At 40.7% G+C, this 26,577-nt stretch overlaps 1 protein-coding gene across 1 annotated transcript in view; it reads left to right on the plus strand.

Annotated features, from left to right (window-relative positions):
• Positions 1-26,577, plus strand: part of SCARF2 (scavenger receptor class F member 2) — a 364,459-nt gene that overhangs the window by 167,085 nt on the left and 170,797 nt on the right. The window contains exons 3-6 of the mRNA XM_069758527.1: positions 2,124-2,225; positions 7,693-8,212; positions 18,387-18,605; positions 22,258-22,386. Coding sequence (XP_069614628.1) covers positions 2,124-2,225; positions 7,693-8,212; positions 18,387-18,605; positions 22,258-22,386 — 970 coding nt within the window. The remainder of the gene's footprint in view (positions 1-2,123; positions 2,226-7,692; positions 8,213-18,386; positions 18,606-22,257; positions 22,387-26,577) is intronic.

The raw sequence follows: 26,577 nt of genomic DNA on the forward strand, positions 1-26,577 counted from the left end.
TAGACTCTAAGGTTATTTGTTATTTTTATCCTGTTGGCATTGTTTTGTGGGCTAACTGCTTCACCAGAAACACGTGAAACACTGGTGGTAAAACGTGAGATATTGTGTTTTTAATTTTTATCACTAAACTTAATTTATAATTTTATATTTCATTTAAGTTCATAATTATTCGTTATATATTTGTCAAGACTATTTGGCAGTGAAAGGGTCAAACAAGAAGTGGACAAAATATAATTTTAACAATTACATGTATAAGTATATTATATAGTGGGGGAAATAAGTATTTGATGCACTGCCGATTTCGCAAGTCTTCCCACCTACAAAGAATGGAGAGGTCTGTAATTTTTATCGAGGGTACACTTCAACTTTGAGAGGCAGAATGTAAAAATAAAAACAGTAAATCTCATTGTATGACTTTTAAATAATGGTCCAGAACTACAGGAAACGTCTGACCTCTGTAATTGCAAATAAAGGTTTCTGTACTAAATATTAAGTTCAGTTTTTCTTTTGTATCAAATACTTATTTCATGCAATAAAATGTAAATTAATTATGTAAAAATCATACAATGGGATTTTCTTGATTTTTTTTTTAAGATTCAGTCTTACACAGTTGAAGTGTAACTATAATAAAAATTACAGATTTCTCCATTCTTTGTAGGTGGGAAAACTTGCAAAATCGGCAGTGTATCAAATACACAATATATGGTTAGAAAGTGACAATATCATAGAGAAAATATTTAATCTTAATAAAACACACATTGGCATTTTTATCGTTAGTACTGTGCAGTTTCTTTTTATCCTCTAATTTTTCATTATCTGCATGAATTTTGTTGTTTATTCATAAGAACTCATTGATTTTCCAGACAAACAGCAGGCTGTGGACTCTTGGCAGGATAATTGTGAAATTCCCTATGGTGCCATTGAGCCACCACATTTTAATTACATTAATACAAATTTGTTTCTGCAAAAGTTTGCCTACTCTAAAGAAATATTCAAACTATTATTGAATATACTTACTCCTTTCATAGGCTTTTAAGCTACAGGAACTATTGATTTTGGTTTAGAAGGTGCAGACTGTGTGTGAACAGTCAGATCTCCAAGAAAACTAGTGGCAGGTAGGGATGAGCGAACCTGTGGAAGTTCAGGTTCTGGTACCCGACACAAATTTTATTCCAAAGTTCGGTTTGGGTACCAGAACTGTACCCGAACTTGAACCAGAACCCTATCCTCATTGAAAACAATGGTGACCCAAACTTTTGAGCATGAAAAATCACTCTCTGTCCCACCGGAACGCAAAACATTGCAACGAACTTGTCTGTGTGCTGTACAGACTTGGAGCTAGTTCGCTTGGGCTATATTTCACTCTGACCTTGGGTTCTCATGAACAAAATCGCTTGTCTGGTCCAATTTACAGACCAGACTATAGAATGTGTGCTATTACTCTGCCTATTTTGGACAATGTTTGTCTACCTAGTACAGTTCATATAAAGTTATTTCTCCGTACTACACCCCAATATTCCAGTTTGTAATACTTGTGCGTTGTGATATTATTTGCTTTCATCATCTTTTTGTAGCAGTTTGTTCCTCTTTTCCCTTTCTCTTCTTTTCCCAAAACAAATCATGCCAAATATTCACACATAACATTCATAAGGATATATATTTATATATTGTCCCCACATCTGAGTTGGAGGCCAAGTTCAGAACCACCAAGGTAGGTTTTGTCAAAAATTTGTGACGAAATAGCGCAGCTTGGTGCCTTATCTTCTCCAGTAAAGTGACAGTCACCAAAGTGGAAACCGACAGACTACATTATAGCGGTTCAGCTCCATCGGTGTGCGCGGTGAGATGGATCCGGCATTGTCATCATTATCTTCATTATGAGCAGAGTGACTGAAATAAACAGCTTAGATGTGAACAGAGCCCAAGTCTAAAAAGAGTCATCGTTCCATCAAGCTCATCTTATAACGTTCTTGGTGTGTTGACCCAAAAAAGGCAACTTAAGGAAAGATGCCAAATGTTCTCGTATGAGGACCATTATACTCATTATTTGGTAGAATGATTTTATGGATTTATTGACTTTGGTAACTCTTTTTAACGCAATGGTACTGTTAATTGATTCCTAGCAATATGTGAAGGCAACTTTACCTGTAAAGAAAATGAAGTCTGTGTCCGGCCAAATGAATGTCGATGTCGTCACGGCTACTTTGGTGCCAATTGTGAAACAAGTAAGCAATGTTTGATCGCTTATATATTGATGTCATGATCAAAAGGGTTGAATGATACATTTTCATGTATGCTTAGTATTAACCATGCACCTGCCTTATATTTGTAGATTGGCGCCGTTGGAGCTGACAGCATGTTAAATAAGTTTTCCCATAGGATAGATGTTATATATATTTGATTGATTAAAGGGAATATGTGACCATGTTTTTATTATACTGTATAACAGCATGATGTAGGTGCAGATGCAGAGACGGCGAATGCAGCAATGTGTTACTTACTAGGCTCTGTTTCGCTGTTCTAGTAAAATCAGTGTTTTATCAGCAGGATATTATCACTAGATGACTAAGTGTCTGATGCCTCCTGGTCCAACCACACCCCCACTACGATTATCAGCTTTCTGTCAGTGCACACAGAAAGCTGCTGATAAGTGGAGTGGGTGAGGTTATACACAGCTCAGCAAGCTGAGCTCTGCTAGATCTGTGGCAGAGAAAACTGTGATTCTATCACACCTATTTTGCACCCAGTAAACTAAGCAATACATCACTGGAATCTGGGTCTATTTCCCTATATTATGTTGCTATCAGATTACATAGCAAAAACCTGCTGACAGATTCCCATTAGGAGCTGCACACTGGGACTCACACTGATCATTAGGACAAGGGTCTCAAGTCCCTTGTTCCTAAACTATCAAAGACAGACTATCAGGGATAAATAGCTATTCTTATCTGACGTCATATAGGAAGTGATAGTCCCACCCAAAGGGTTTTTTAATTACCGTATAAGAATAATGAAAAATAATTTGTACTATATTTAACTTGATTTTTCTATTGCCAATTATTCTATTCTCTACAATAAACCAACACAGATGAATCTGTGAATAGTAAAAGCTAAGTCATAGAGAATCTAATATTGCTATAAGGAGTTGTTTTAAAGGGAATGTCTCGTCTTGAATTCTTTTTCATTTTGGTTCATCAATAAGATGTAGGTATGTAAAAGAGAAATATTGTGGTTCTTTTTTAATGTAGCTATTTACTTTTTAATCTTTAAACTTTCCTTATTGGAGAGCACGTCTTTGCTGTATGATCAGGTCACCAGGCTGTGTGCACTTTATGGCAGCAGAACTATATGAGAGCCAAATAGAGAATAGTCATTGTGATGAACCCACACCTCACCACCCCGCCTGATGTCACTATTACGTCAGCATATCACGTTATGCGGTCTCCTCACTTTCACCAATGTGACGTTGCACACCCCCTGGGGACACGTAACGTCAGCCTGGTACAGTTTTACACAGACATCCCCTGTCCACACTGGCCCAAGGAGGCCCGGGGAGTGAGAGCCCTGACAGGCTGAAAGTCCCCTTTCACTAGCACTAGTTAAACAGTGCCTGGTCAGCCCAGTAGGACTGCCACCAGTTCACCGTTAGATATAAGCCTGGTCCACATGGAAAGTTAAGCCGAGATCGCGGACATGTGGATTCGTGAATCGAAATAAAAGAGCAGCCCAAGGGTAAATTATATATTTAATCGCCTTAAGAGCACACTAGACAATACACTATATACACAATGGTGCATTTAACCTTTTTTGGATCACTCCCCTCCTGCCCTCTGGGCTAAATCTAAATCCCATCCCCTTGCCTCAAGCAGCTAAAAACTCCAAAACCTTAGATGGGTCATAACTCCTTAATGGACTGTCCTGGGGAGGCGGATTTGGTACCAATTTATCCGGACGAGTCCCTGCGACATGTTGCGACCAAACACAGCTTTGCTATCTGGCTTCTACTAGCCATTCTGCATATCTCCCAACCTTGAGGGGGCTAGAATGGATTGAGACCCTGGAAAGTGTTCAGCCCATTTCAGAGATCTCGAAAATGTAACCGGTGGGTGGCTATGAGGTATGATAGGTCCATATTCTACTTAGGAAATCCTAGGTGTCTGAAGAAAATACCGGTAGTTAGATCTCATGGTTAGCCACAGTCCAAGCCAGCCTTTTGTGCTGAGCTTAGCTGGCTCAAGGTGTGAGATCTGTTGCTCACAGCTTTTTCAGGCTTGACACCCTGCTGAGCTAGGTGTCCTGTTACAGCTGCACAAAGGAAGGGGGTCTTATAATCCCATGCCAAATAGGGTACAAATGATTGACATGAAATTATATCTCCAATATTCTTTACAGTCATAGATTGTTAGTATCTCAAAGAAATGATAAAATATTGAGCTTTATGTAAATAGTATATCATTACTATCCTTTCTTATGTAGGATTCAGATAATAGAGCAATCATTATAGTAAAATGTGGGAGCATCATAATGTAGGGGCAGAGATCCTGATTACAGCAGTATGTCACATACTGAGCTGCTTGATTCAGTTTTGATAAAATCACTGATTTATCAGCAGGAGATTATCAATAGAGGACTAGTAAACCTTCTATGTATAACCCTGCCTCCGATTGACAGGTTTTTGGCTATGCATAGTGTACACAGAAAGCTGTAAATCAATGTTGTGGGCGGCGTTATGAGAGCAGCATTTAGAGAACTGGTAGATCTGCAACAGATAAAACTGTGATTTTATCAAAACTGCAGTAAGTCATACATCCCTGGAATCAGGGCATCCTCCCTGCATCATGCTGCTCTCAGATGGGGTAGCAAAATCATTTAAATAACTTATCAACCATTGATAAATAGATGTGTCCCTCGTCCTGAGTTAGTATATACAGCAAAGCAGACAAGTGAGCTACAGGGAACAGGATGTGTCGGCTTGTTGTCGCCTTTCCAGTGGCTAGTGGGAAAGCTAGATTATTTCAAATTTTGCTTACACCACGATATTTACTATTAATTACACAATATACAGTATATTTTATGTGTATGACTGTCCATATCTGTGGATTTTGTACTTGACAAAAACAGGAACAAATATAATGACTATAGTATTGAATGTGACTTATTTTGACTTTTTTTATTCGATTTTTTGATTTTTACTAATGTGTTTTTATGTTTCAACTTTTCAGATAGTAAATAATAAACCACAAGATTATAATAAATTGATAGTAGTTCACCAGTTGCTACAAAGTAGCATAAGACTGCTTTGCCAAGGGCAGCAAAAAAATGAGCTTGTTTTTTTTTTTTAACATGTTTCCCAGTCGACTGTTCATCATTGGTGGCTCGGTATACAGTACAGACCAAAAGTTTGGACACACCTTCTCATTTAAAGATTTTTCTGCATTTTCATGACTATGAAAATTGTACATTCACACTGAAGGCATCAAAACTATGAATTAACACATTAGGAATTATATACTTAACAAAAAAGTGGGAAACAACTGAAAATATGTCTTATATTCTAGGTTCTTCAAAGTAGCCAGCTTTTGCTTTGATGACTGCTTTGCACACTCTTGGCATTTTCTTGATGAGTCATGAAAATACAGAAAAATATTTAAGGTGTGTCCAAACTTTTGGTCTGTACTGTAGTTCACCTCATTGCGGATCCCACAGTGAAATTCCTCCCTTTTTCTTAGGCTGGGTTCACACTGCGTTAGTGTGACCCGTTTAAAGGACTACGTTACACCGCAGCATAACGCGGTGTAACGTAGTCCGTTAACGCCGCCATTACTTTCAATGGCGGACGCATCGCTTGCGCTCGCCCATAATGCTCGTGCGCTAGCGATGTGCCGTCATTGAGTGACGGACCCGAGACTCGGGCTGCAGCGTTTCCGGGTACGTCACTGCTAGCGCACTACTAGCGCAGATGGAGCTAGCAGATGCTCCATCTGCGCTAGCACTGTGCAAACGTCGGCACTTGCGCTAGTGCAGTCCATTTAATGGATGTGTTGAACGGACTGCACTAACGCAGTGTGAACTTAGCCTTAAAGGGAACCTGTCACCCTCAAAATCGAGGGTGAGCTAAACCTACCGGCATCAGGGGCTTATCTACAGCAATTTGTCACGATTCACACCGTGACCGTCACCCCTACGTCACGGATCGGGGTGACTTTAGGCCAACAGACGGCTATCACATGTGCAGGGGGGCTTATCTTAGTTATCTCTCCACTCCACAATGTGATGAAAAAACACACACAAGGCTATTGACCTCTTAGTTTACAGCAGGGGCTTATTTTAGGTATCCCACTGCTCTTCAATATACCACGAACTGCAGGGATTTATGTATATCCCGCTTACAGTTCCACTTAACACTTGCAGCTCTCTGGCGCCCCCTTACTCTCAGGTCAGATTTGGTACTGCACCTGGGGTAATTAGTCGCCAGAAAGGCTGCCTGCTATGTACTGGCTATTGGGCATGCTGCAGCATTCTGTAATGCTGTAGATAAGCCCCCGATGTATCCTAAAACATGAGAAAAAGAGGTTATATTATACTCACTTGGGCGGGCGGTCCGATCCGGTGGGCGCCGCGGCCCCATCCGGGGCCTCCCATCTTCATAGGATATCCTCTTCTGGTCTTCTCGCTGCGGCTCCAGCGCAGGCGTACTTTGTCTGCCCTGTTGAGGGCAGAGCAAAATACTGCAGCGCGCAGGCGCTGGGAAAGGTCAGAGAGGCCCGGCGCCTACGCACTGCAGTACTTTGCTCTCCCCTCAACAGGGCAGACAAAGTCCCCTGTGCCGGAGCTGCAGTGGGAAGACCAGAAGAGGACGTCATCTGATCAAGATAGGAGGCGCCGGACCGGACCGCGACACCCATCGGACAGGGATCGGGACCGCCCCTGTGTGAGTATAATATAACCTCTTTTTCTGAATCCTCTTTTCTTAATCCTCTTTTAGGATACATTGGGGGCTTATCTCCAGCATTCCAGAATGCTGTAGATAAGCCCCTGATGCTGGTGGGCTTAGCTCACCCTCGATTTTGGGGGTGACAGGTTCCATTTAATGCTAATGTGATAACTTGCTCTCCTACCTTCAGAAAGAAGCAACTTAATGATTAAGACCCGGGATGTGTTGAAACGTTTGTTATAATTTGTAGTCGCCTTTCTGTACCACCATTTGACCTGCTCCCATTTTTGGTTTTCTTTGTGCATGTACATGAATGAAACATTTTCACCATAAACCCAAGAGTTTGCAGTGAATTTTGATTGCCTAGAGTCGAGGGATTTACAGCCCGTTCCAACAGCACATCATTCGTTGACAGTGTGCACTCTAAATATTACTTCATTGCATGTCCAGATTAGTCTCAACATGCAAAGAAAAGCTCAATTTTCTAACACTAACAGAAGATGCTGGGGTAAATAAGTTATTGAGCAACCCTCGTTTACCCCTAAAAGACTCTTTATTCAAGCAAAAAAACGAAATAGAACTATGAGTTTATCCAAAGAGGTGTTAACTTCCATCCCTGCACTCTACGGGCATTTTAAATACATTATCCATGAGCAATTCCATAGATACACTTCAATATAGAATTGTCTTTGTGTTAGCTTACATGTATGTATATGAATGTATATAGTCTAAGATTCTATAAATCTTTTTTGTTCTAGAATGTCCAAGACAGTTCTGGGGTCCAGACTGCAAAGAAAAATGTTCCTGCCATCCTCATGGACAATGTGATGATGTAGGCGGTCAGTGCACATGCAATCCAAACCGATGGGGACCCAACTGTGAGAATGCCTGTCTCTGTAAACATGGCAAGTGTGACCAAGAGACTGGGAAATGTACTTGTGAACCGAACTGGTGGGGGCCTCAATGTGCAACTGCCTGCTACTGCAGTTCCAACTCACAGTGTGACCAAGCCACTGGAAGATGCATCTGTCAACCAGGATGGTGGGCAAGGAGCTGTAACAATCAGTGCACATGCAACAACTCACCATGTGATCAATTGACTGGACGTTGCATGTGCAGAGATCGCCTATGGGGAACACGCTGCGAACGAGTATGCCAGTGTTACAAAGGGAAATGTAATCAAGTGGATGGAACATGCACTTGTGAGCCTGGCTACAGGGGCAAATATTGCCGCGAACCATGTCCAGCGGGACTGTATGGCCAGGGCTGCAGGAGGCGGTAAGAAAACTTTACTTATTTAATTATTTAGTCAAAGGATGGCCAGATTGTATTATCTGATGAATTACAAGGACATTCTAAGATATTTGACAAATATTTTCCCTGAAGAAATAGATTAATGGATTGATGTTATGTTATTAATTTATTCTTGTAGTTGTGACACTAAGGCTTCCCTGCATCTGAACGTCCCAGATCATTTTCAACTTCCATGTTTTACAAGTATTTTTCTCCATGCTCTAAATCTGTTTATATTTTCTGAGAAGCAATCTGTAATATGAAATGGAGTCTCCTTGTCATCCATTGCAGCTAAACAGTATATTGTCATTATAAACAATACGGCTATATATATGTATGTATAAATATATATATATATATAAATATATATATATATATATACACAGTATATATATTGTGATGCACTAAAAGGTGTAGTGCTGGACGGAAGATATGTTTCTCCCAGCAGGATAAGTTTTGGCATGTTATTTCACTAAGGTTGAGGACCTGCAGTGATGTCACGGTCATGTGATCAGCCCATGTGATGGATACCTCACCTGTGGGTGAGGCTATAGACTATGTAATGGAGTTTCTTTTGTTTGGCACATGTTATTCTGGGGATGGAACTAGGCTGGAAGGAGCCTGAACTGTCTTCTCTCCCACACATGTCACAAAGGTTGGTGACACGACTGTTAGCAGCCCTGGGAATGGCACCTGGCGGAAGCCGCTGACCTGGCAGCCGCTTAGTTAAGCCCGTCCCGTATAAGGGTGAGTCTGAGACCAGTGGTTCTCCAAGCTGGAGTATGTTTGGTTTTTTCTCTTACTTTTTTGTCACGGACTGTTTAAAGTGCCAATAAACCACTGAAGTTTGGACTGCAAGCCTGTGTGTTGCCTCATTACTGCGGCCCTGCCATTGCTCACCTGAGCTAATCCCTACAATATATACATATATATTTATGCGCTTATATATACACTCACACAGTCCTCAGTGTTGAAATTGCAGTGTCAAGAAGGAAAAATCGTGGACTTATAGAAATCACAGGACAGATAGACATGTTATTGATATGTACTGTAAATGACGATAAAATGGAAACTAAATATTCAAGACAACTCGATTTATTCAATATTGAGTATAAGCTTCATCCGCAGAAATATATGCACTTATATGCCTTGGTATGCTATCACATTGATTTGGTTGTGAACTGGTAGGATGGCCATTTCTAGGTGCCGATTTTCAATCCGACAGTGTCAGGCCGCATATTAATCGAGCTGCTTCATAGGCTAAATGTGCTACCATGGCCTCCAGAGTCTGCAGACTTGTCTTCCATCGAGCAAATATTGGATGTTATTTGTTTGCAATTGCAAAAGAAGATGCAAGTAATGGATCTTGATGATTTGCATGCCCATGTGTATTTATCATGGCAGAACATTTCTCAGACAACCATCAATAACCTCATTGACAGCAGCCAAAGAATGCAACTGCGTATATTTCTGCACATGGTGCTCATACTCAATACTGAATAAATCAAGATGTTTTGAAACTTTTGGACCCAATTCATTAAGACTGGCATTGTCTTGATGATGAGATGTACGGGAGTTAGCCACAAGTTGCACCCAAATTATGCAACTTTTCAAAACTTTTTATACTAGAATACTGTTATGTGTCATACCGCTGCTGCCGCCTCCCCTGCCCTGTCATACTTACCTGTCTTCGGTGTCCCGGCGTGCCTCTCCTTTTGCAGCGTCCTTCCCTCCGCGCTCGCTCCTGGCTTCGGCTTCCCGTGCGCGCGCGCGCATACCAGGTTCAGTGCTGCGCGCGCACTTCTGATCTTCTGTCAGCGCTCCTCTTCGTCTTCTCTTTGATCCTGGAGGACTAGTACCCGGAAGTCGGCGCTCCTTATTGTCCTCTCTATGGTACTGGAGGACTGGTACCCGGAAGTGCTCCGCTGCCCTAAGGTATTTAAACTGCTTTCTGCCGTTCCTCTGTGCCTGGTTATCATTTGTTCCTTCATGTGCTCCTGGCCGCCCCTGGTCTCTGTGAGTTCGTCTCTCTCTGACTTATGGTTAATCCTGTCTCCAGTACCTTGCCAGCCTCTGCGTTCCCTCAGTGCCTTCCTGCACTGCTGCAGTACACCCCTCAGTCCCTGTGTCTCTGCTGTACCTCCGTCAGTCCCTGTGTCACTGCTTTACCTTCGTCAGTCCCTGTCTCTCTGCATTGCTTTGGCACAGTCTGTGTTTCTGCAGTGTTCCCGTTATACCCGCCAGTTCTGTCTCTCTGCAGTACTCTCTTATCCTGTGGTCCAACTATCTCCGCCTCTTCCTGGTCTTCTCCCATTCTGGTCCTCCAGCTGCCGTGGCGATAATCCATCACAGGCCTGCCCCTAACTCTCCCTGTATAGGGGGAGGTCTATGTGGTCAGCTCGTCCATGGGGGGTTCGTTGTCGTGGTCTAGAGGGTCCACTTTCCGTTTTCCCTCTTTGAATCGTCACATTATGAAAGCTTTTGTCATTAACATATCTATCTATCATCTAATTTGTTTAATTCCACAAATTTTCCTTTTTGTTGTTGCAATATCAATGTTGAGGACTGTATGTATATATAGATATATATGTGTCACGGGGCTACCGTGACAGAAAGGTTCCAGAGAACCGCAGCGCTCTGGGCCTCGTTCACACACCGTGAACAGAAGCTCTTCACCTGTATTCTGACCTGGTTGCTTTGTGCCAGCAGTGCAGGAGTTAACCTTATTGCTGAGTTGCTGAGAGCTGGGTCTCTCTCAGCTGAAGGGGATTTTGTAATCTGATCCTCTATATAGACCCAGTCCTCACTTCAGCTATTGTCAGTGATCAGTTCTACTGCCTGGCTTGGAGGTTGAAGGAGCGTAGTGTTGGTGTTGGAGGTTTATTTACAGAGATTGGTGTCTGCTGTTTTGGTTGCATGTTAAACCTGTTTTCCTTCCTAGTTTATTCTATCTCTTCCCTTCTCTGTGTTTCCTCTGTGGTTGTGTGAGCATTTGGTGAGTTTGAGACTTTTAGTTACCTTGTCTGTATACCCTGTTATTTGTTGTATTATTACACTGGTGCAGTCCACCTCCTTTGGGGGCAGAGGGGGCCACTCATAGTGCCTGCACAGGAGACAGGGATACGCTGGCAGCTCGGGCCTCCTAACCATCATAGGTACCCCCGAGATAAGGGAAAGCCAGGGCCCCATTAAAGTGGTAGGGACAGGTGCGGGTCCCAGTACGCCATCCTGTCCCTTTATAGCCGCTTACGGCGTGACAATATGCTTCTCCCAAGATTAGAATATCATCAAAAAGTTACTTTATTTCAGTTCTTCAATACAAAAAGTGAAACTCATATAAACGTCATTACGTCAGTAAATTAGAATAATTAGCAAAAAACACCTGCAAAGTCTTCCTAAGAGTTTAAAAAGGTCCCTTAGTCTGTTTAAGTAGGCTCCACAATCATGGGGAAGACTGCTGACTTGACAGATGTCATTGACACACTTTACAAGGAGGATAAGCCACAAAAGGTCATTGCTGAAGAAGCTGGCTGTTCACAGAATGCTGTATCCAAGCATATTAATGGAAACAGGGCCGGACTGGGACTAAAATTCAGCCCTGGCATTTGAAGTTACAGAGGCCCACTTGTCACATGGTGACTGTATAATATCTTTGTACACTTGTAGGTTACAAGAAGTGAGGGGAGTGTAACACGACTATATAACATATAATTACAGCTGTATCCAGCATTACAGCTCAGTCCTATTTATTGCTTTTAGTTGCAGTACCAAGAAAAGCCGCTACTCTACCTACATAACTGGATCTCGTAGATAATGAAGGGATTGAGATGACCAAAGGCTATGGAGCCTCATTCTGAATCTCGCCATGTCTGGGCTAGTAGTGGGGTGTCTGATAGACACCTCTCCATTACTTACACCAGGGATTGATAGCAGCTGACTTTACGCAGCTGACATCAACCCTAAAAATCATTACACATACCAGAACTAAATGCTCTGGCGGCTGGGAAAAGCAGTAGAGTTAGCGCTATTGTCAGGTGCTGGGTGCTAAGTATAACTGTCATCATCCTTGCCTGAAGAATGTAGAATGTAATGCAGCCAGCCACCCATAGAATGTAATGCAGCCAGCCACCCATAGAATGTAATGCAGCCAGCCCCCATATAATGTAATACAGCACAGCCCCCATAGAATGTAATGCAGCCAGCCACCCATAGAATGTAATGCAGCACAGCCCCCATAGAATGTAATACAACACAGCCCCCATAGAATGTAATACAACACAGCCCCATAGAATGTAATTCAGCACAACCCCCATAGAATGTAATGCAGCCATCCACCATAGAATGTAATGCAGCACATCCCCCATAGAATGTAATGCAGCCATCCACCATAGAATGTAATACAGCACAGCCCCCATAGAATGTAATGCAGCCAGCCCCCATAGAATGTAATGCAGCCAGCCCCCATAGAATGTAATACAGCACAGCCCCCATAAAATGTAATGCAGCCAGCCACCCATAGAATGTAATACAGCACAGCCCCCATAGAATGTAATACAACACAGCCCCCATAGAATGTAATACAACACAGCCCCATAGAATGTAATTCAGCACAACCCCCATAGAATGTAATGCAGCACATCCCCATAGAATGTAATGCAGCACAGCCACCATAGAATGTAATGCAGCACAGTCCCCATAGAATGTAATGCAGCCAGCCCCCATAGAATGTAATACAGCAAAGCCCCCATAGAATGTAATACAGCACAGCCCCCATAGAATGTAATACAGCACAGCCCCCATAGAGTGTAATACAGCACAGCCCCCATAGAATGTAATACAGCACAGCCCCCATAGAATGTAATACAGCACAGCCCCATAGAATGTAATACAGCACAGCCCCCATAGAATGTAATGCAGCCAGCCCCCATAGAATGTAATACAGCACAGCCCCCATAGAATGTAATATAGCACAGCCCCCATAGAATGTAATGTCATAGACGCTGGTATAGTTGAATGCGGTGGTGCTGGTGGGGGGGGTGAGTCCGCGGCGTGGGGGAGTCGACGCTGTTGAGCGGCCCATGACTGCCACCGGCCATTCTGGCATTTTCCAGAACTGCCCGATGGCCAGTCTGGCCCTGAATGGAAAGTTGAGCGGAAGGAAAAAGTGTTGTAGAAAAAGATGCACAAGCAACTGGGATAACCGCATCCTTGAAAGGATTGTTAAAAAAAGGTCATTCAAAATTTTGGGGGAGATTCACAAGAAGTGGACTGCAGCTGGAGTCATTGCTTCAAGAGCCACCGCACACTGATTTATCCAGGACATGGGCTACAAGTGTCGCATTCCTTGTGTCAAGCCACTCGTGACCAATAGACAACACCAGAAGTGTCTTACCTGGGCCAAGGAGAAAAAGAACTGGACTGTTGCTCAGTGGTCCAAGGTGTTGTTTCAGATGAAAGTAAATTTTTGCATTTGGAAATCAAGGTCCCAGTGTCTGGAGGAAGGGTGGAGAGGGACACAATCCAAGCTGCTTGAGGCCTAGTGTCAAGTTTCCACAATCAGAGATAGTTTGGGGAGCCATGTCATCTGCTGGTGTAGGTCCACTGTGTTTTATCAAAACCAAAGTTAGCGCAGCCATCTACCAGGACTTTTTAGAGCACTTCATGCTTCCCTCTGCCAACAGGCTTTTTCGGGATGGAAATTTCATTCTCCAGCAGGATTTGGCACCTGTCCACACTGCCAAAAGTACAAGTACCTGGATTAAAAACAACAGTATCACTGTGCTTGATTGGCCAGCAAACTCGCCTGACCTTAACCCCATGGAGAATCCATGGGGTATTGTCAAGAGAAGATGAGATACACCAGACCCAACAATGCAGACGAGCTGAAGGCTGCTATCAAAGCAACCTGGGCTTCCACCTCAGCAGTGCCACATGCTGATTGCCTCCATGCCACGCCGCATTGATGCAGTAATTGATGCAAAAGGAGCTCCGACCAAGTATTGAGTGCATTTGCTGAACACACATTTAATTTGGCAAACATTTCGGATTTTAAAATCATTTTTCATATGGGTGTTATAAAGTATTCTAATTTACTGAGATAATGACTTTTGGGTTTTCAGTGTCTGTAAGGCATAATCATCAACATTAACAGAAATAAACACTTAAACACTTCAAATAGATCATCTGTAATGACTCTTTATAATATATGAGTTTCAATTTTTGTATTGAAAAACTGATTTAAATTAACTTTTTGATGATATTCTAATTTTCTGAGAAGCACCTATATATGCATGTAGAAGTATACATACACTGTATATATACAGTGGGTGAAATAAGTGTTGAACACGTCACGGATTTTCTAAGGAAATACATTTCTAAAAGTAAATTATGCATAATAATGAGAAATGACCCATGGAAAAAGTATTGAACACGCCTGCTGAAATTTAATTAATACTTTGTACAAAAGCCATTGCTGGTAATGACAGTTTCAAGATGCCTCCTGTATGGAGAAACTAGTTGCATGCATTGCTAAGGTGTGATTTTTGTCCATTCTTCCACACAAACACTCTTCAAATCCTGAAAGTTTTGTGGGCTCCTTCTATGAACTCTGAGCTTTAGTTCCTTACTATTGGATTCAGGTCAGATGGTTGGCTGGGCCATTCTAGCAGCTTTATTTTCTTTCTCTGAAACCAATTTAAAGTTTCCTTGGCTGTGAGTTTTGTCTTGCTGAAATGTCCACACTCGTTTCATCTTCAACATCCTAGTAGTTGACAGCAGATTTTTATCAAGAATATCCCACTACATTTGTATTTTCATCCTTTCTTCAATCATATGATGTTTTTCAGTGCCATACACTGAAAAACAGCCCAAGCCATGATGTTCCCACCTCCAAACTTCAGTATTGATATGGTGTTTTTGTGGTGATATGCAGTGCGTTTTTGCCTCCAAAGATTGTGTGTATTATGGCATCCAAAGAGTTCAATTTTGGTCTCTTCTGACCAGACTACATTCTCTCAGTATTTCACAGGCATGTCTAAATGTTTTTGAGCAAACTTTAAAGACTTTTGAACATGTTTCTTGTTCAGCAATGGAGTCTTGTGTTGTGTGCATACAGGTCATGGAGGTTGAGTATATTATCATTTTCTTTGAAACAATTGTACCTGCTGATTGTATTGGTGTAGCACACATGGTCCTTGGCTCTTGGAGTACTCTTCTGATAATTCTTTTCACTTCTCTGACTGAAATCTTGCAGGGAGCATCTGGTTGAGGCCAGTTTATGGTGAAATGATGTTCTTTCCACTTCCAGATTAAGGTTCCAACAATGCTCACTGGAACCTTCAGTAGTTTATATATTCTTCTGTAACCAATGCTATCAGTATGTTTTGCAACAGTAAGGTTGTGAAGGTCTTGTGACAGCTCACTGGTTTTACTTATCCTGAGATGTTTCTTATGTGGCACCTTGGTAATGAGACAACTTTTTATAGGCCGTATTTATTTTGCACTGGCAGTATTTATTTATAATTACTGATAGATTTCAGCTGGAGTCATAACTTTCCATTACTTTTTAACCCCTTAATGACAGCCAATACGTCTTTTAACTGACCTGAGACATAAGAGAATAGCCTCCCCATACAGGTGACAATCCAGCAGCTGTCGGCTGTCCACTATAGCTGACAACTTGCTGTATCAGCCACGATCAATGTTGGCACAGTCCATATCTATTTAACCCTTTAGATGCTGCTGTCAATAGTGACTACATCATTATTAATGGTTAACAGAGTGTGGGGGCTCCCTCTTTATCCCAATTGGTGCCCTCAGATCATGATTGTGTGGTCCTGATGTTTGCGATGGTAATTCACGACCAAAGAGCAGCCTTAGAGTCTGCCGGCTGTTGTAACCTGTTCAGAAGTTACCAACATTTAGGTGGTAAAAATACACATTTTCATTTCTGTTATACCACTTTGCATTAATTCCTGTAAAGCACCTGAAGGGCTAATAAACTACCTGAAAGAAGTTTTCAATATGTCAGGGGGTGCTGTTTTTAAAATGGTATCACATTTGGGGGTTTCCCAATATATGAGACCCCTAAAGTCACTTCAAACATGGATAGTTCCCTAAAAAAATAAATGTTGTAAATTTCCTTGAAAAAATGAAAAATTGCTGCTACATTTTTAAACCTCCTAAAATGCTAACAAAATAAAAGAACATTTTACAAATGGTGCTTGTGTAAAGCCGACATGAGGGAAATGTTATTTATTAATGGTTTGCTGTATTATGACCATCTGGATTAAAGGGATAATCATTCAAAGTTTGAAAATTGCTAATTTTTTAACATTTTTCTCAAATGTTTGATATTTTTTATAAATAAACACAAAACATATTGACCTAAATTTACCATTATCATAAAGTATAATGTGTCACGAAAAAACAATCTCAAAATCACTGGGATTTGTTGAAGCATTGCAGAGTTATTGCCACATAAAGTGACACTGGTCAGATTTCAAAAATTTGGCTCCGTCACTAAGGGGTTAAACCTCTCTTCATGTGTTCAATACTTTTTTCCTGTGTCATTTCTCATTATTACACATAACTTAATTTATGGAAAGCTGTGGTTTGATTCCTTTGCCTGTGTGGATTGGACGGGTTGTTACCAAATCTGGTGGGAATTTTATGTCAAAAGCACCTTTAGAAATAGATTTGCATAGAATGTTGGTGATAGTTTCAAAACTTATTTCACCCCCTGAATATAGCTTCCCTAGTGACATATAAATACAGAATTTGGCAGTATTGCAATTTAAAAACCTACGGGTTTTTTTTTAGATTTTGGGGCGGAATATTGGTCAAAGGGGTATGCAAATGCAAATGACATCCATAATCAGCAGTACAGTAAATTGCTAATCATGTGTGTCAATGAACATAAATTCCCACCAATCCAGGTAAGAAACAGTATTCTGCAACTCAGTTCCATTTAAAGATAGTGCTTTTAAACTTCAGCATCACGTATGCAAATGAAGAAGGACTAGTCTGGCAAGAAGCTTCTTGCTCTGGCATAGTTCTGTTGCAGATTTTCTAATCTTGGCTCCTAACAGTCATGCAATGCAGGCCTGAAGTCATGCCTAGGATGGCATGATTAGAAGATCCATGGCTGAACTGGTCCAGGGCAAGGGACACCTTGCTCGATTAATCTTGTCTCATTTGCATATGCAACGCTTCAGGATTAAAGTACGGTACATTCTTAGATTATTGCATCCTTAGTATGGCACATCAAACACCATGTTACAATGCAGTAACTGACATATATACTGCTATATTAGTATTTGGGAATAGTTAGGAAACCTAACACATTCCCTTTAAGTGAATGGGGTTAAGCTATAATATTAGAGTACCTGTAGCTACTGGATGGTGGTGGTGGAGTACAGGAAAAATTTACAGAGAGCCTTTGTCCCTTCATTGTTACAGTTTGTGTAGTCTCAACAATATATTGTCACTTGCTATGATGATTGCAAAATCACTTACATTTCGACTTGGGTCGCACGCGTTACAGGTGTGGAGAAGACGGATAACAATGATGAGCGAGCATGCTTGGATATAGCGCTATATGAGCATGCTCGGGTGTTAACCGGGTATCGTAGGTGCTTGAGTAATACGGTATGTTCGAGTCCCCGCAGCTGCATGATCCGCGGCTGTTAGGGATTGCCTAAAAAACAGCATCGAATGATGCAGCCGCGGGGACTCGAACATATTACCCGAGCACCTACAATACCCGTATAACTCCTGAGCATGCTACCACTAATGGATAACTTAATTTCTCCATTGTCTGAGTCCGCAGATGTTGGACTTTTCATTGTCTTGCATGTCGCTCCATCGTGATTTTAATTGTTTTTAATTGCATTTTTTGTCTGTCTTGGCATTGTTGTTGTAATAAAGCCTATTTCTATTTATTATTACCTTGTGTGCACTATATTTTGCGCTTTTTCTTTACTATTTATGATGTTGGACTACACTTGTATGATATCCGAGTGCAGTTGAGTTGACCCTTAAGGTACTGTACATTTATACCCTTGAATTGCCCATATACTTTTTTTTCTGTTATGGATTTTAGTTACAAGATGTTGAATTGAACCTGAATGAGTCTATGTCAGATTTCTCTCCCTTCTAGGTGTGGTCAGTGTAAGGAACAGCAGCCATGTACCATAGCTGATGGCAGGTGCATTGCATGTGAACCAGGCTGGAATGGGACAAAGTGTGATCAAGTTTGTTTCCATGGATTCTATGGCGATGAGTGCTCCAAAATATGCCCACCTTGCAAAGATGGACACACATGCAACCATCTTAATGGGAAGTGTTCACATTGCAATCCCGGCTGGATAGGGGATCGGTAAGGAGAAACATTTCTTATCTAGTATTGTAAGACATTAAGATTACCGTATATTTGTTTTCACAGTGACAGTGATGAATGTGAAAATCTAACTAATCCTGTGTGAAAAGAGACTAAAAATATAGCCAATACACGACATAAAAAAGAGAGAGTGATGAAGGGCCATCCGTCACTGAAAATTGTGGTTATGCACATGTAGCCAACATTTCACATAGCTGACATTCTTGGGCAAACAGGAAGTTTAAGAAGTGTCGATGAAATACAGTAATGAAAGAGCTTATACTGTATAGGCATATGTATAAATTCTGCATAAAAATAGTTCTGCTAAATTCAGTATTTGAGTTGAAATGAAATAACCTTAAGATTGAAGTGCACATATATGACCATGATGAGAATTACAATCATTTTCATACGAAAAGCCTCTTGAGATATAGATCAGATTTATTTTGTGTGCATATGGTATTTGTTTCCATTTCCACTCGACCTGAAGTCTACAGAGTTGTCTCTGCCAGTGATGCAAGCCAACATTAGGTGGAAAACAACTGTGGTGAATGACAGAAGAATTCTTTCCTTGGTAAAAAGAACTTAAAAACAGTTGGCCGGATCAAGATCTTCCACTACGGGGTAGACGTATTTGTGTCAAAGTCAACAATAAAGAGAAGACTGTACCAGAATAAATAAAAAGGGTTTACCACAAGATGTAAATCATTGGTAGGCCTCAAAAACAGTCAAGAACCAGAGTTTACAAAAAAAGCATGAGTGTATAGTTCTGGAATGGTTAGAGATGAATGTCAAACTTAGAAGGAACTGCTTATGAACCAATGGAAGTCACCAAATTTGTCAAGGATGGTGGTGGTGGTGGTTAGGGCTTGGGTATGTATAATGACCATGGAACTGGTTCCCTTGTTGAGTTGAAGGGCTTGTGGTGAATTCTCCTTCCATGGAAGTTTTCAAACAGAGGCTGGACAGACATCTGTCTGGGATGATTTAGTGAATTCTGCTTTGGGCAGGGGGTTGGACCAGATGACCCAGGAGGTCCCTTCCAACTCTACCATTCTATGATTCTAGTATTCTATATTAGTCTAATGCAGAGATGCACAATTCTAGTCCTCAAGGTCCACCAACAGATCATGTTTTCAGGGTTTCCTTAGTATTGCACAAGGTGTTGGTATCATCACCTGTGCATGTGATTAAATTATCACTTGTGCAATACTAAGGAAATCCTGAAAACATGACCTGTTGGTGGCCCTTGAGGACTGAAGTTGTGCACCCCTGGTCTACATTATCTTCTTGTATGCAGCCATTTGCTTCAAAACAAATTAATGCTGCTTTTCAGTGTAGATGGACAATGATCAAAAAGATATGGTAAAAGCAATATGTTCCGTTATGGCCAAGATAATTTCATGACCTCAGTCCTGTTGGTCATGTATTACACTTACTAAAGACAAATGTAGAGTGAAAATGTGCCAAAAACAAGTAGTAACTGAAGACATCTGCTATGAGTGCCTGTGAAAGAGTCGTCAGTAAAGAAACCAGGTGTCTGGTTATGTCTGTAGGTCTCAAACTTAAAGGGAACTTGTCAGTTGGTTCATGCTGCCCAAACCACAACAGCACGATGGCCGAACGACTGCAGCTGGTTATGTTTTTCTCTGAAATTCCAGAAATTTCAGAGAAACCATAGCTTAAAGATCCATCTAGGGATTATACGCAGAGACAAGCCTAATTTAGCACAGAAGCACACTGGTCTTTCCTATATGTGTACATCAGGAAAGATCTGTCAATCACCTAGAGCAGGGAGAAGTCAGCTGTGGGCGGCGCCAGACTAGTCTTGTCTCTTTCTGTAGTCTCCTACCAGGCTCCGATTCATTCTTCCCTTAGTTGGGGCAGCATGCATGCATTTTCCCTTTAAGTAATAACTGACTGACATGTTCCCTTTAAACGATCATTAATTCACTGCAAAGAATTCACAATGAAATATTAAAAATTACAATTTCATTTACGATTACAAGTTTATACATTTACTTTTGAGCCTGTAAAATTGATGTGGACTATTCATTTATAGGTTGTAATTGGTTCATCTAATGTAGGTGTAAATACTCATATTATTGTAATATTTTAATTTCAACTACAATGTGCTGTGGTTGAGCGCTAAATTAAAGTCACTTGATTACTTTTAGTATTATAAATACAGTATTTATTTATTTCCCGTTGTTTTCATGACACCAAATTATTTCTCAGACAAAGAAGTTAATTAACCTTTCAATATGGGAGAAAATCAGAATTTATACAAAAGTTCCACGGCCACTCTTGCAAATGCGAAATAAATAGAGAACTTACCCTTCAGTAGCATGTTTCTGGACAGTATGGCAATTACCGTAATAGTGTACATAGAGAAACCATTTCAGATGAAGGTCACTTCTAGTTTTGAGACTACGTCACACAAAATTTTGGGGAACCACGCATTTCTCATGAAGCCTATGGAAATTTTGTGTATATGTATTAGGCCTCATTCAGACATCAGTGATCTTTGTTGTATGCAACAAAAAAAAAACAGTCCAAGTGTCATCAGTAGGGTTGAGCGACTTTTAGTTTTTTAGGGTCGAGTCGGGTTTCGCGAAACCCGACTATCTCAAAAGTCGAGTCGAGTGAAATCGGCCGATTATGGCGAAAATTCGGGGATCGACCGAAACACGAAACCCAATGCAATGTCAATGGGAAATCTTTTTTTTCTCTCTCTCTCTCTCTCTGTCTCTCTCTCTCCTCCGTCCCTGAACAGAAAAGCTGGTGTTACATATTGCAAATCGCTACAGCGCACAAGCGACAAGATGGCGATAGGCGTCCACGCCCCTAAGACCTATGTCATCATTCTGCCCACGCTCTTTCATTTAATGTGGATACTCTCAAATGAAAGCTGAAAGTCTGAACTTCAACTGCATCTGAATTGTTTTGTTTAAAATTCATTGTGGTAATGTCTATAGCCAAAATTAGAAAAATGTTGTCTCTGTCCAAATATATATGGACCTAACTGTATACTACAGGATCACCATCCTTTCCTCAAAGCATAACCACTTGCACATCGGTAGTGCCGGCTTCTTCCTACGTGTGACAACTGTTACTCCTGGAGTAAGATTTGGGGTGAGGCACCCAGAGTTGTATGCTGCTTGTCTGATGCTCCCGAGAGCCTGACTCAGGCCCTCCACCTCATCAAGTCCGATGTAAACAATGCTGGTATTGATGAGTCAGGCTCATGGCCCATAGTCTGCAAAAAGCATGAACATGTGACTAGCACCACAGATTTTAATGGGTACATTTTCTATCTGTGAAAATGACGGTTAGAACACGTATGAGGTCCACAGATATCTGAATGATGCCTTAAGTGGACAACTGAGCTATGGAGTATTTATGTCTAGCCAGGAACCAAGTGCTGCAAGACTATAAAGCAACCGTAAATGAAAACTACAACTACTTCATGCTGTGTTTCTAGTTTATATTTGCATCAGTTGTACAATGGAGCCGGTCAATATTCAGTGAAAACTAATTTTAATATGGTAACCAGAAAGGGGGCTGAGACACAGATACGGTTATGTTTGATGCTTGTACATGTATATGAAATTATGAATAAAATAATAAGAATATATTTTTTTATTTCTAGGTGTGAAACAAAATGCCGTAATGGTACATATGGAGAGAACTGTGGTTATGTCTGCTCTGACTGTTTTAATGGAGATTGCCATTTTGAGACTGGAAAGTGTCTTTGCACCGCGGGCTCTTACGGACCATAGTAAGTGTCAGAGGTTTCCTTTTTTTATCACATCTGATGAAGAGGGCTACATCAATTTAAAGAGGAACGGCCAGCACTCCTGACTTGTCTAGTTTAGTACTTGCATTTTTCATGAAATTTCGCATTGCGGCACTGTTATTTCTAACAAAAAAATGACGGATAAATTGACAGCTAGGTGTGACTGTTGCTATTGTCAAAGATGCATGTACTTATTCTTTCCAGGATTATTGGCAATGATTGGACAGTACAATCCCAAACTGGTAACACCCAGTTATAGTCGTACCTTTCTGGAGCAACATCATAACACAGGCTTCTTAAAAAGGTGCCCCAGATTTGTCATATTATGGTGAAAACAATTATCTACTAAAGGGCCATGTCAATACGTTCAGTATTTGGTCAGTATTTTACCTCAGTATTTGTAAGTCAAAACCAGAAGTGGAACAATCAGATTAAATTTCCTTGGAAATTCCGACGTGTGCACATAGCCTTATAGAAACACGTCACCACTTCTGTATTTATCACCCGCTCACCAAATACTGAACGTGTGAACGCGGACAAACAAAAGTGTCAGGAGAGCTGAAAGGTCCTCTATAAAACCTAAACATATTATGTGGTAGACAGGTTTTGCTGAATACATAAAATCTTAAAATGTGAAATGCTGCGGAATATGTTGGTGCTATAGAAAAAAATGTATTATTATTATCTCCGGCATACGACAATAGCAGTATTGTAGTAAAATCTGCAGCATAAACTAACTGGTGCTAGGGATATTAAATCCACAGTATGCCAGTTCATGCAGATATCACCACGAAGCATATGAAATGTGCAACACTTTTCGGCGTGTAAATATTCTTTTGGGAACATACCCTCAATGTTCATCCACCATGCTGTGTAGGGCAGCACGTTGTAGCGCTGGAGTCCTGAGTTCAAATCCCACCAAGGACAACATCTGCATGGAGTTTGTATGTTCTCCCTGTGTTTGCGTGGGTTTCCTCCCACACTCGAAAGATATACTGACAGGGAATTTAGATTGTGAGCCCCATCGGGAACAGCGATGATAATGTGTGCAAACTGTAAAGCGCTGTGGAATATGTTAGTGCTATATAAATAGAGAGATTATTATTATTATATTGCATTACTATTAAAAATGCTTTCTACTAGCCCCACATTTCAGTGCCTGTTTTAGCCTTTTGTTAGAGCTCACACATTAAAAGGGTTTTCCATTTTTCGAAAAGTGGACCTTAAATAATTCCTGTATTGTAAAATGACAAAGACAGATAGCACCCCCTCCCTAATGCCGGCTCCCTGTTGCTGCTATGGTCTCTGTGTTTTGGCTGTAGTGGTGATGTGCGATGTGACTCGAATCACTGAGCTCAGTGGCTCAGCCCATATACACAGCCGCTGCGCTCAGTGATTGGCTGCAGCGGTGATGTGCACTGTCGATGTGCTGTCACCACTGCAGCCGAAACACTGGAGTAGAAGTGGGGAGCTTGCGCTGAAGGGTGGAAGGGTGAGTATTATCATTCTTTGTTTTTGGATCGGAGAGGTCCACAGGTGAACTAGCCCATAGGAATATACCCTCAACTTTTAATGTTTTATCCACCCAGCTCTGTATTTTTTATTTTTTCTTCTTATCATTATTATTATTTTTATTATCATTTATTAGGAAACAGAAATGACTAATGACATGAAAATGTATAGCTTGTAGAGGAAATCTGAGATATCGTGTCTACCCAATGGCACGGTCTGCTGCTCTGTCTTTCCCAATTTTCCACTGCAGCTCACAATGTTCATATTGGATTCTATGTAAGCACAAGCCCATCACAAGCTCACCTGGAAGCCATTGTATTTCAAAAATCTCTCTTGCAGCAAAAATAGAATAGTAATACGAGAAAAGCAATTAAGCTACTCTTGAGAAATAAATACAGAATTATATAAATAATATATAGTATATGATATAATAAATACACATAAATAATAAATACCAAACTATAATATACTGATCCAAATAAGGGATTAGAAAATGTAAGTAGGCATCAGATTAGTTACCTTAACCTTATGGTTGTTACCATAAGGTAACAACACTGCACTTTCTCTTATTTTGCTATTACACTTATTTACTGATGGTTAAGCTAATATCATTTGCTGAAATTAACACTAGATAGTGACTGATTCACCAAAGTTCTTGATGGCAGTTTTCTAGCATAAAACACTTTGAAAGGTGTTAAAATTTTTGCGCTTTGCGAAGTTGCATAACAATTTTGCATCTTTTTGTGTTTTCCATCCAGGTCTGCCATAGTGGGCTCAACATTGGCGGTGCGGGGAATGGCGGCTCCTGCCTAATTTATCAAAAGTTACACCACTTAAGTGTTGTAGCTTATGCCAGAAAAGTTATTCCAGTCCCTGACTGAAGTAGCATTTCTGGCGAGGCACACGGAGGCAATTCTTGCCACAGATAAGTTGCGCCAAATTCATTAAATGGTATGCACTTCTAACTTAATTTGGTTCATCTTATTCCTGCACACCCATCATTAAGACTCTCATGTACAATGCAGTCTTAATGAATCGTCCCCATATACGCTGTCGGAAAGTAAAACAAGGGATGCTGGTGAAATATGGTTGGCTCCAGGCTTGGACTGGCCCACAGGGGAGCAGGTGAATCCACTGGTGGGCCCCTGTGCAGAAATGGTTTAAGCAGTGGTTTACACAACACACTTGATTTACTGACAAAGACAAGACAGTACCTCCTCAGTCATTCCTTCCTTTATTCATTCATTCAACAAACTATCTAGTATATTTTTATGTTGAAGAAAGAAAGGTACATCTGTGACTGAGGGTCAGGTAATATTTCCATGTACTGTAGCTGAAGAGTGGCCCCCAGAGTCAATATTCCTGGGGTGAGAGGGCACTTTGCTGCCCAGTCTGAAACTGCTTGTCTCTGTACAGTATTCTATCACTGTTCCCCTTTAATTTTATCAATAGTTACTGCCTGGGATGTTTGTTTGCAAGTCTAACACATTTTATAGTCTTCATTTCAGTGCCAAAAGTTATTAGGCAATCATTCATGTTTAGTGTATGATCTGCGAAAGGGTAATCAGCTTCATTTAAATATAAATGACTTGTGCAGAGATAATCTGAAGGTCTGAACAACTTCCATGTATTTTGTGAGCTTCTCTGGGAGTTATGTGGGCCTGTTTAGCAGATTAAAGTTAGCTTTATAGAACAGATGAACGCAAAGCATGGTTTTATAAGTAGGAACATATGATAGGATATTCGGTGACATTTCCTAATGTACATTATGGGAAAGTAACCATGTAAGGTCAAGGGTCGAATAACTGAGGAATCAGAACAAGCTTTATGGTGCTTTCAACTGCACTAACTTTAGCTCATAAACTGCGATTCATGTGTTAAAAACATAAAAACATTAAAAGATGTGTACGAATCTGACCAGTTATGCATCACTATGGAGGCATCTTCATTATAAAATGTCATCCATGAGCCAAAACATTGTATAGGGAAACCTTATTATCTTACAATTAGGAAAATATTATTAATGCACAAAATTATACATATCTGAACAAAGCATTACAGAACAAATTATCTAGGCATTTACCACCAGGTGTAGCCGAAAAATAAAGAGACCGCCAATAATTCTCAGGACAAGACGTGAAACATGTTTTTCATCCATTTCTCAATTGTTGCTGTTTTTTTCTTAGCTTTTTTGTACCTGTTTTCTTCATACTTCTGATTGACAGATTAGGCATTGATAGTTTTTATGCCCCTATATTTCCATGTTCTCTTAACTAGATTTATTATGTAGGGGTTCGGCAGAATAGTAATTGCACATTGAGAGTATTCTTTCACTTTATGAAACGTAATTGCTACCAGATTTTCAAAATTGATAAAAGATGTCACTTATCCTAATGTAACTGTTTTATGAAGGCAAATACTGCTGTAGATTCTACTTTTTTTCAGCTCAATATTCTATATTGCAATTAATCACAAAAAAAACAAAGGTCTAATTTATCACCACATCTTTATATAGTACTAGATGGTGGCCCGATTCTAATGCATCGGGTATTCTAGAATATGCATGTCCACGTAGTATATTGCACAGCCCACGTAGTATATTGCCCAGCCACGTAGTATATTGCCCAACCACGTAGTATATTGCCCAGCCACGTAGTATAT

This window comes from Ranitomeya imitator, chromosome 1 (assembly GCF_032444005.1).
Source record: "Ranitomeya imitator isolate aRanImi1 chromosome 1, aRanImi1.pri, whole genome shotgun sequence".
NCBI lineage: Eukaryota > Metazoa > Chordata > Amphibia > Anura > Dendrobatidae > Ranitomeya > Ranitomeya imitator.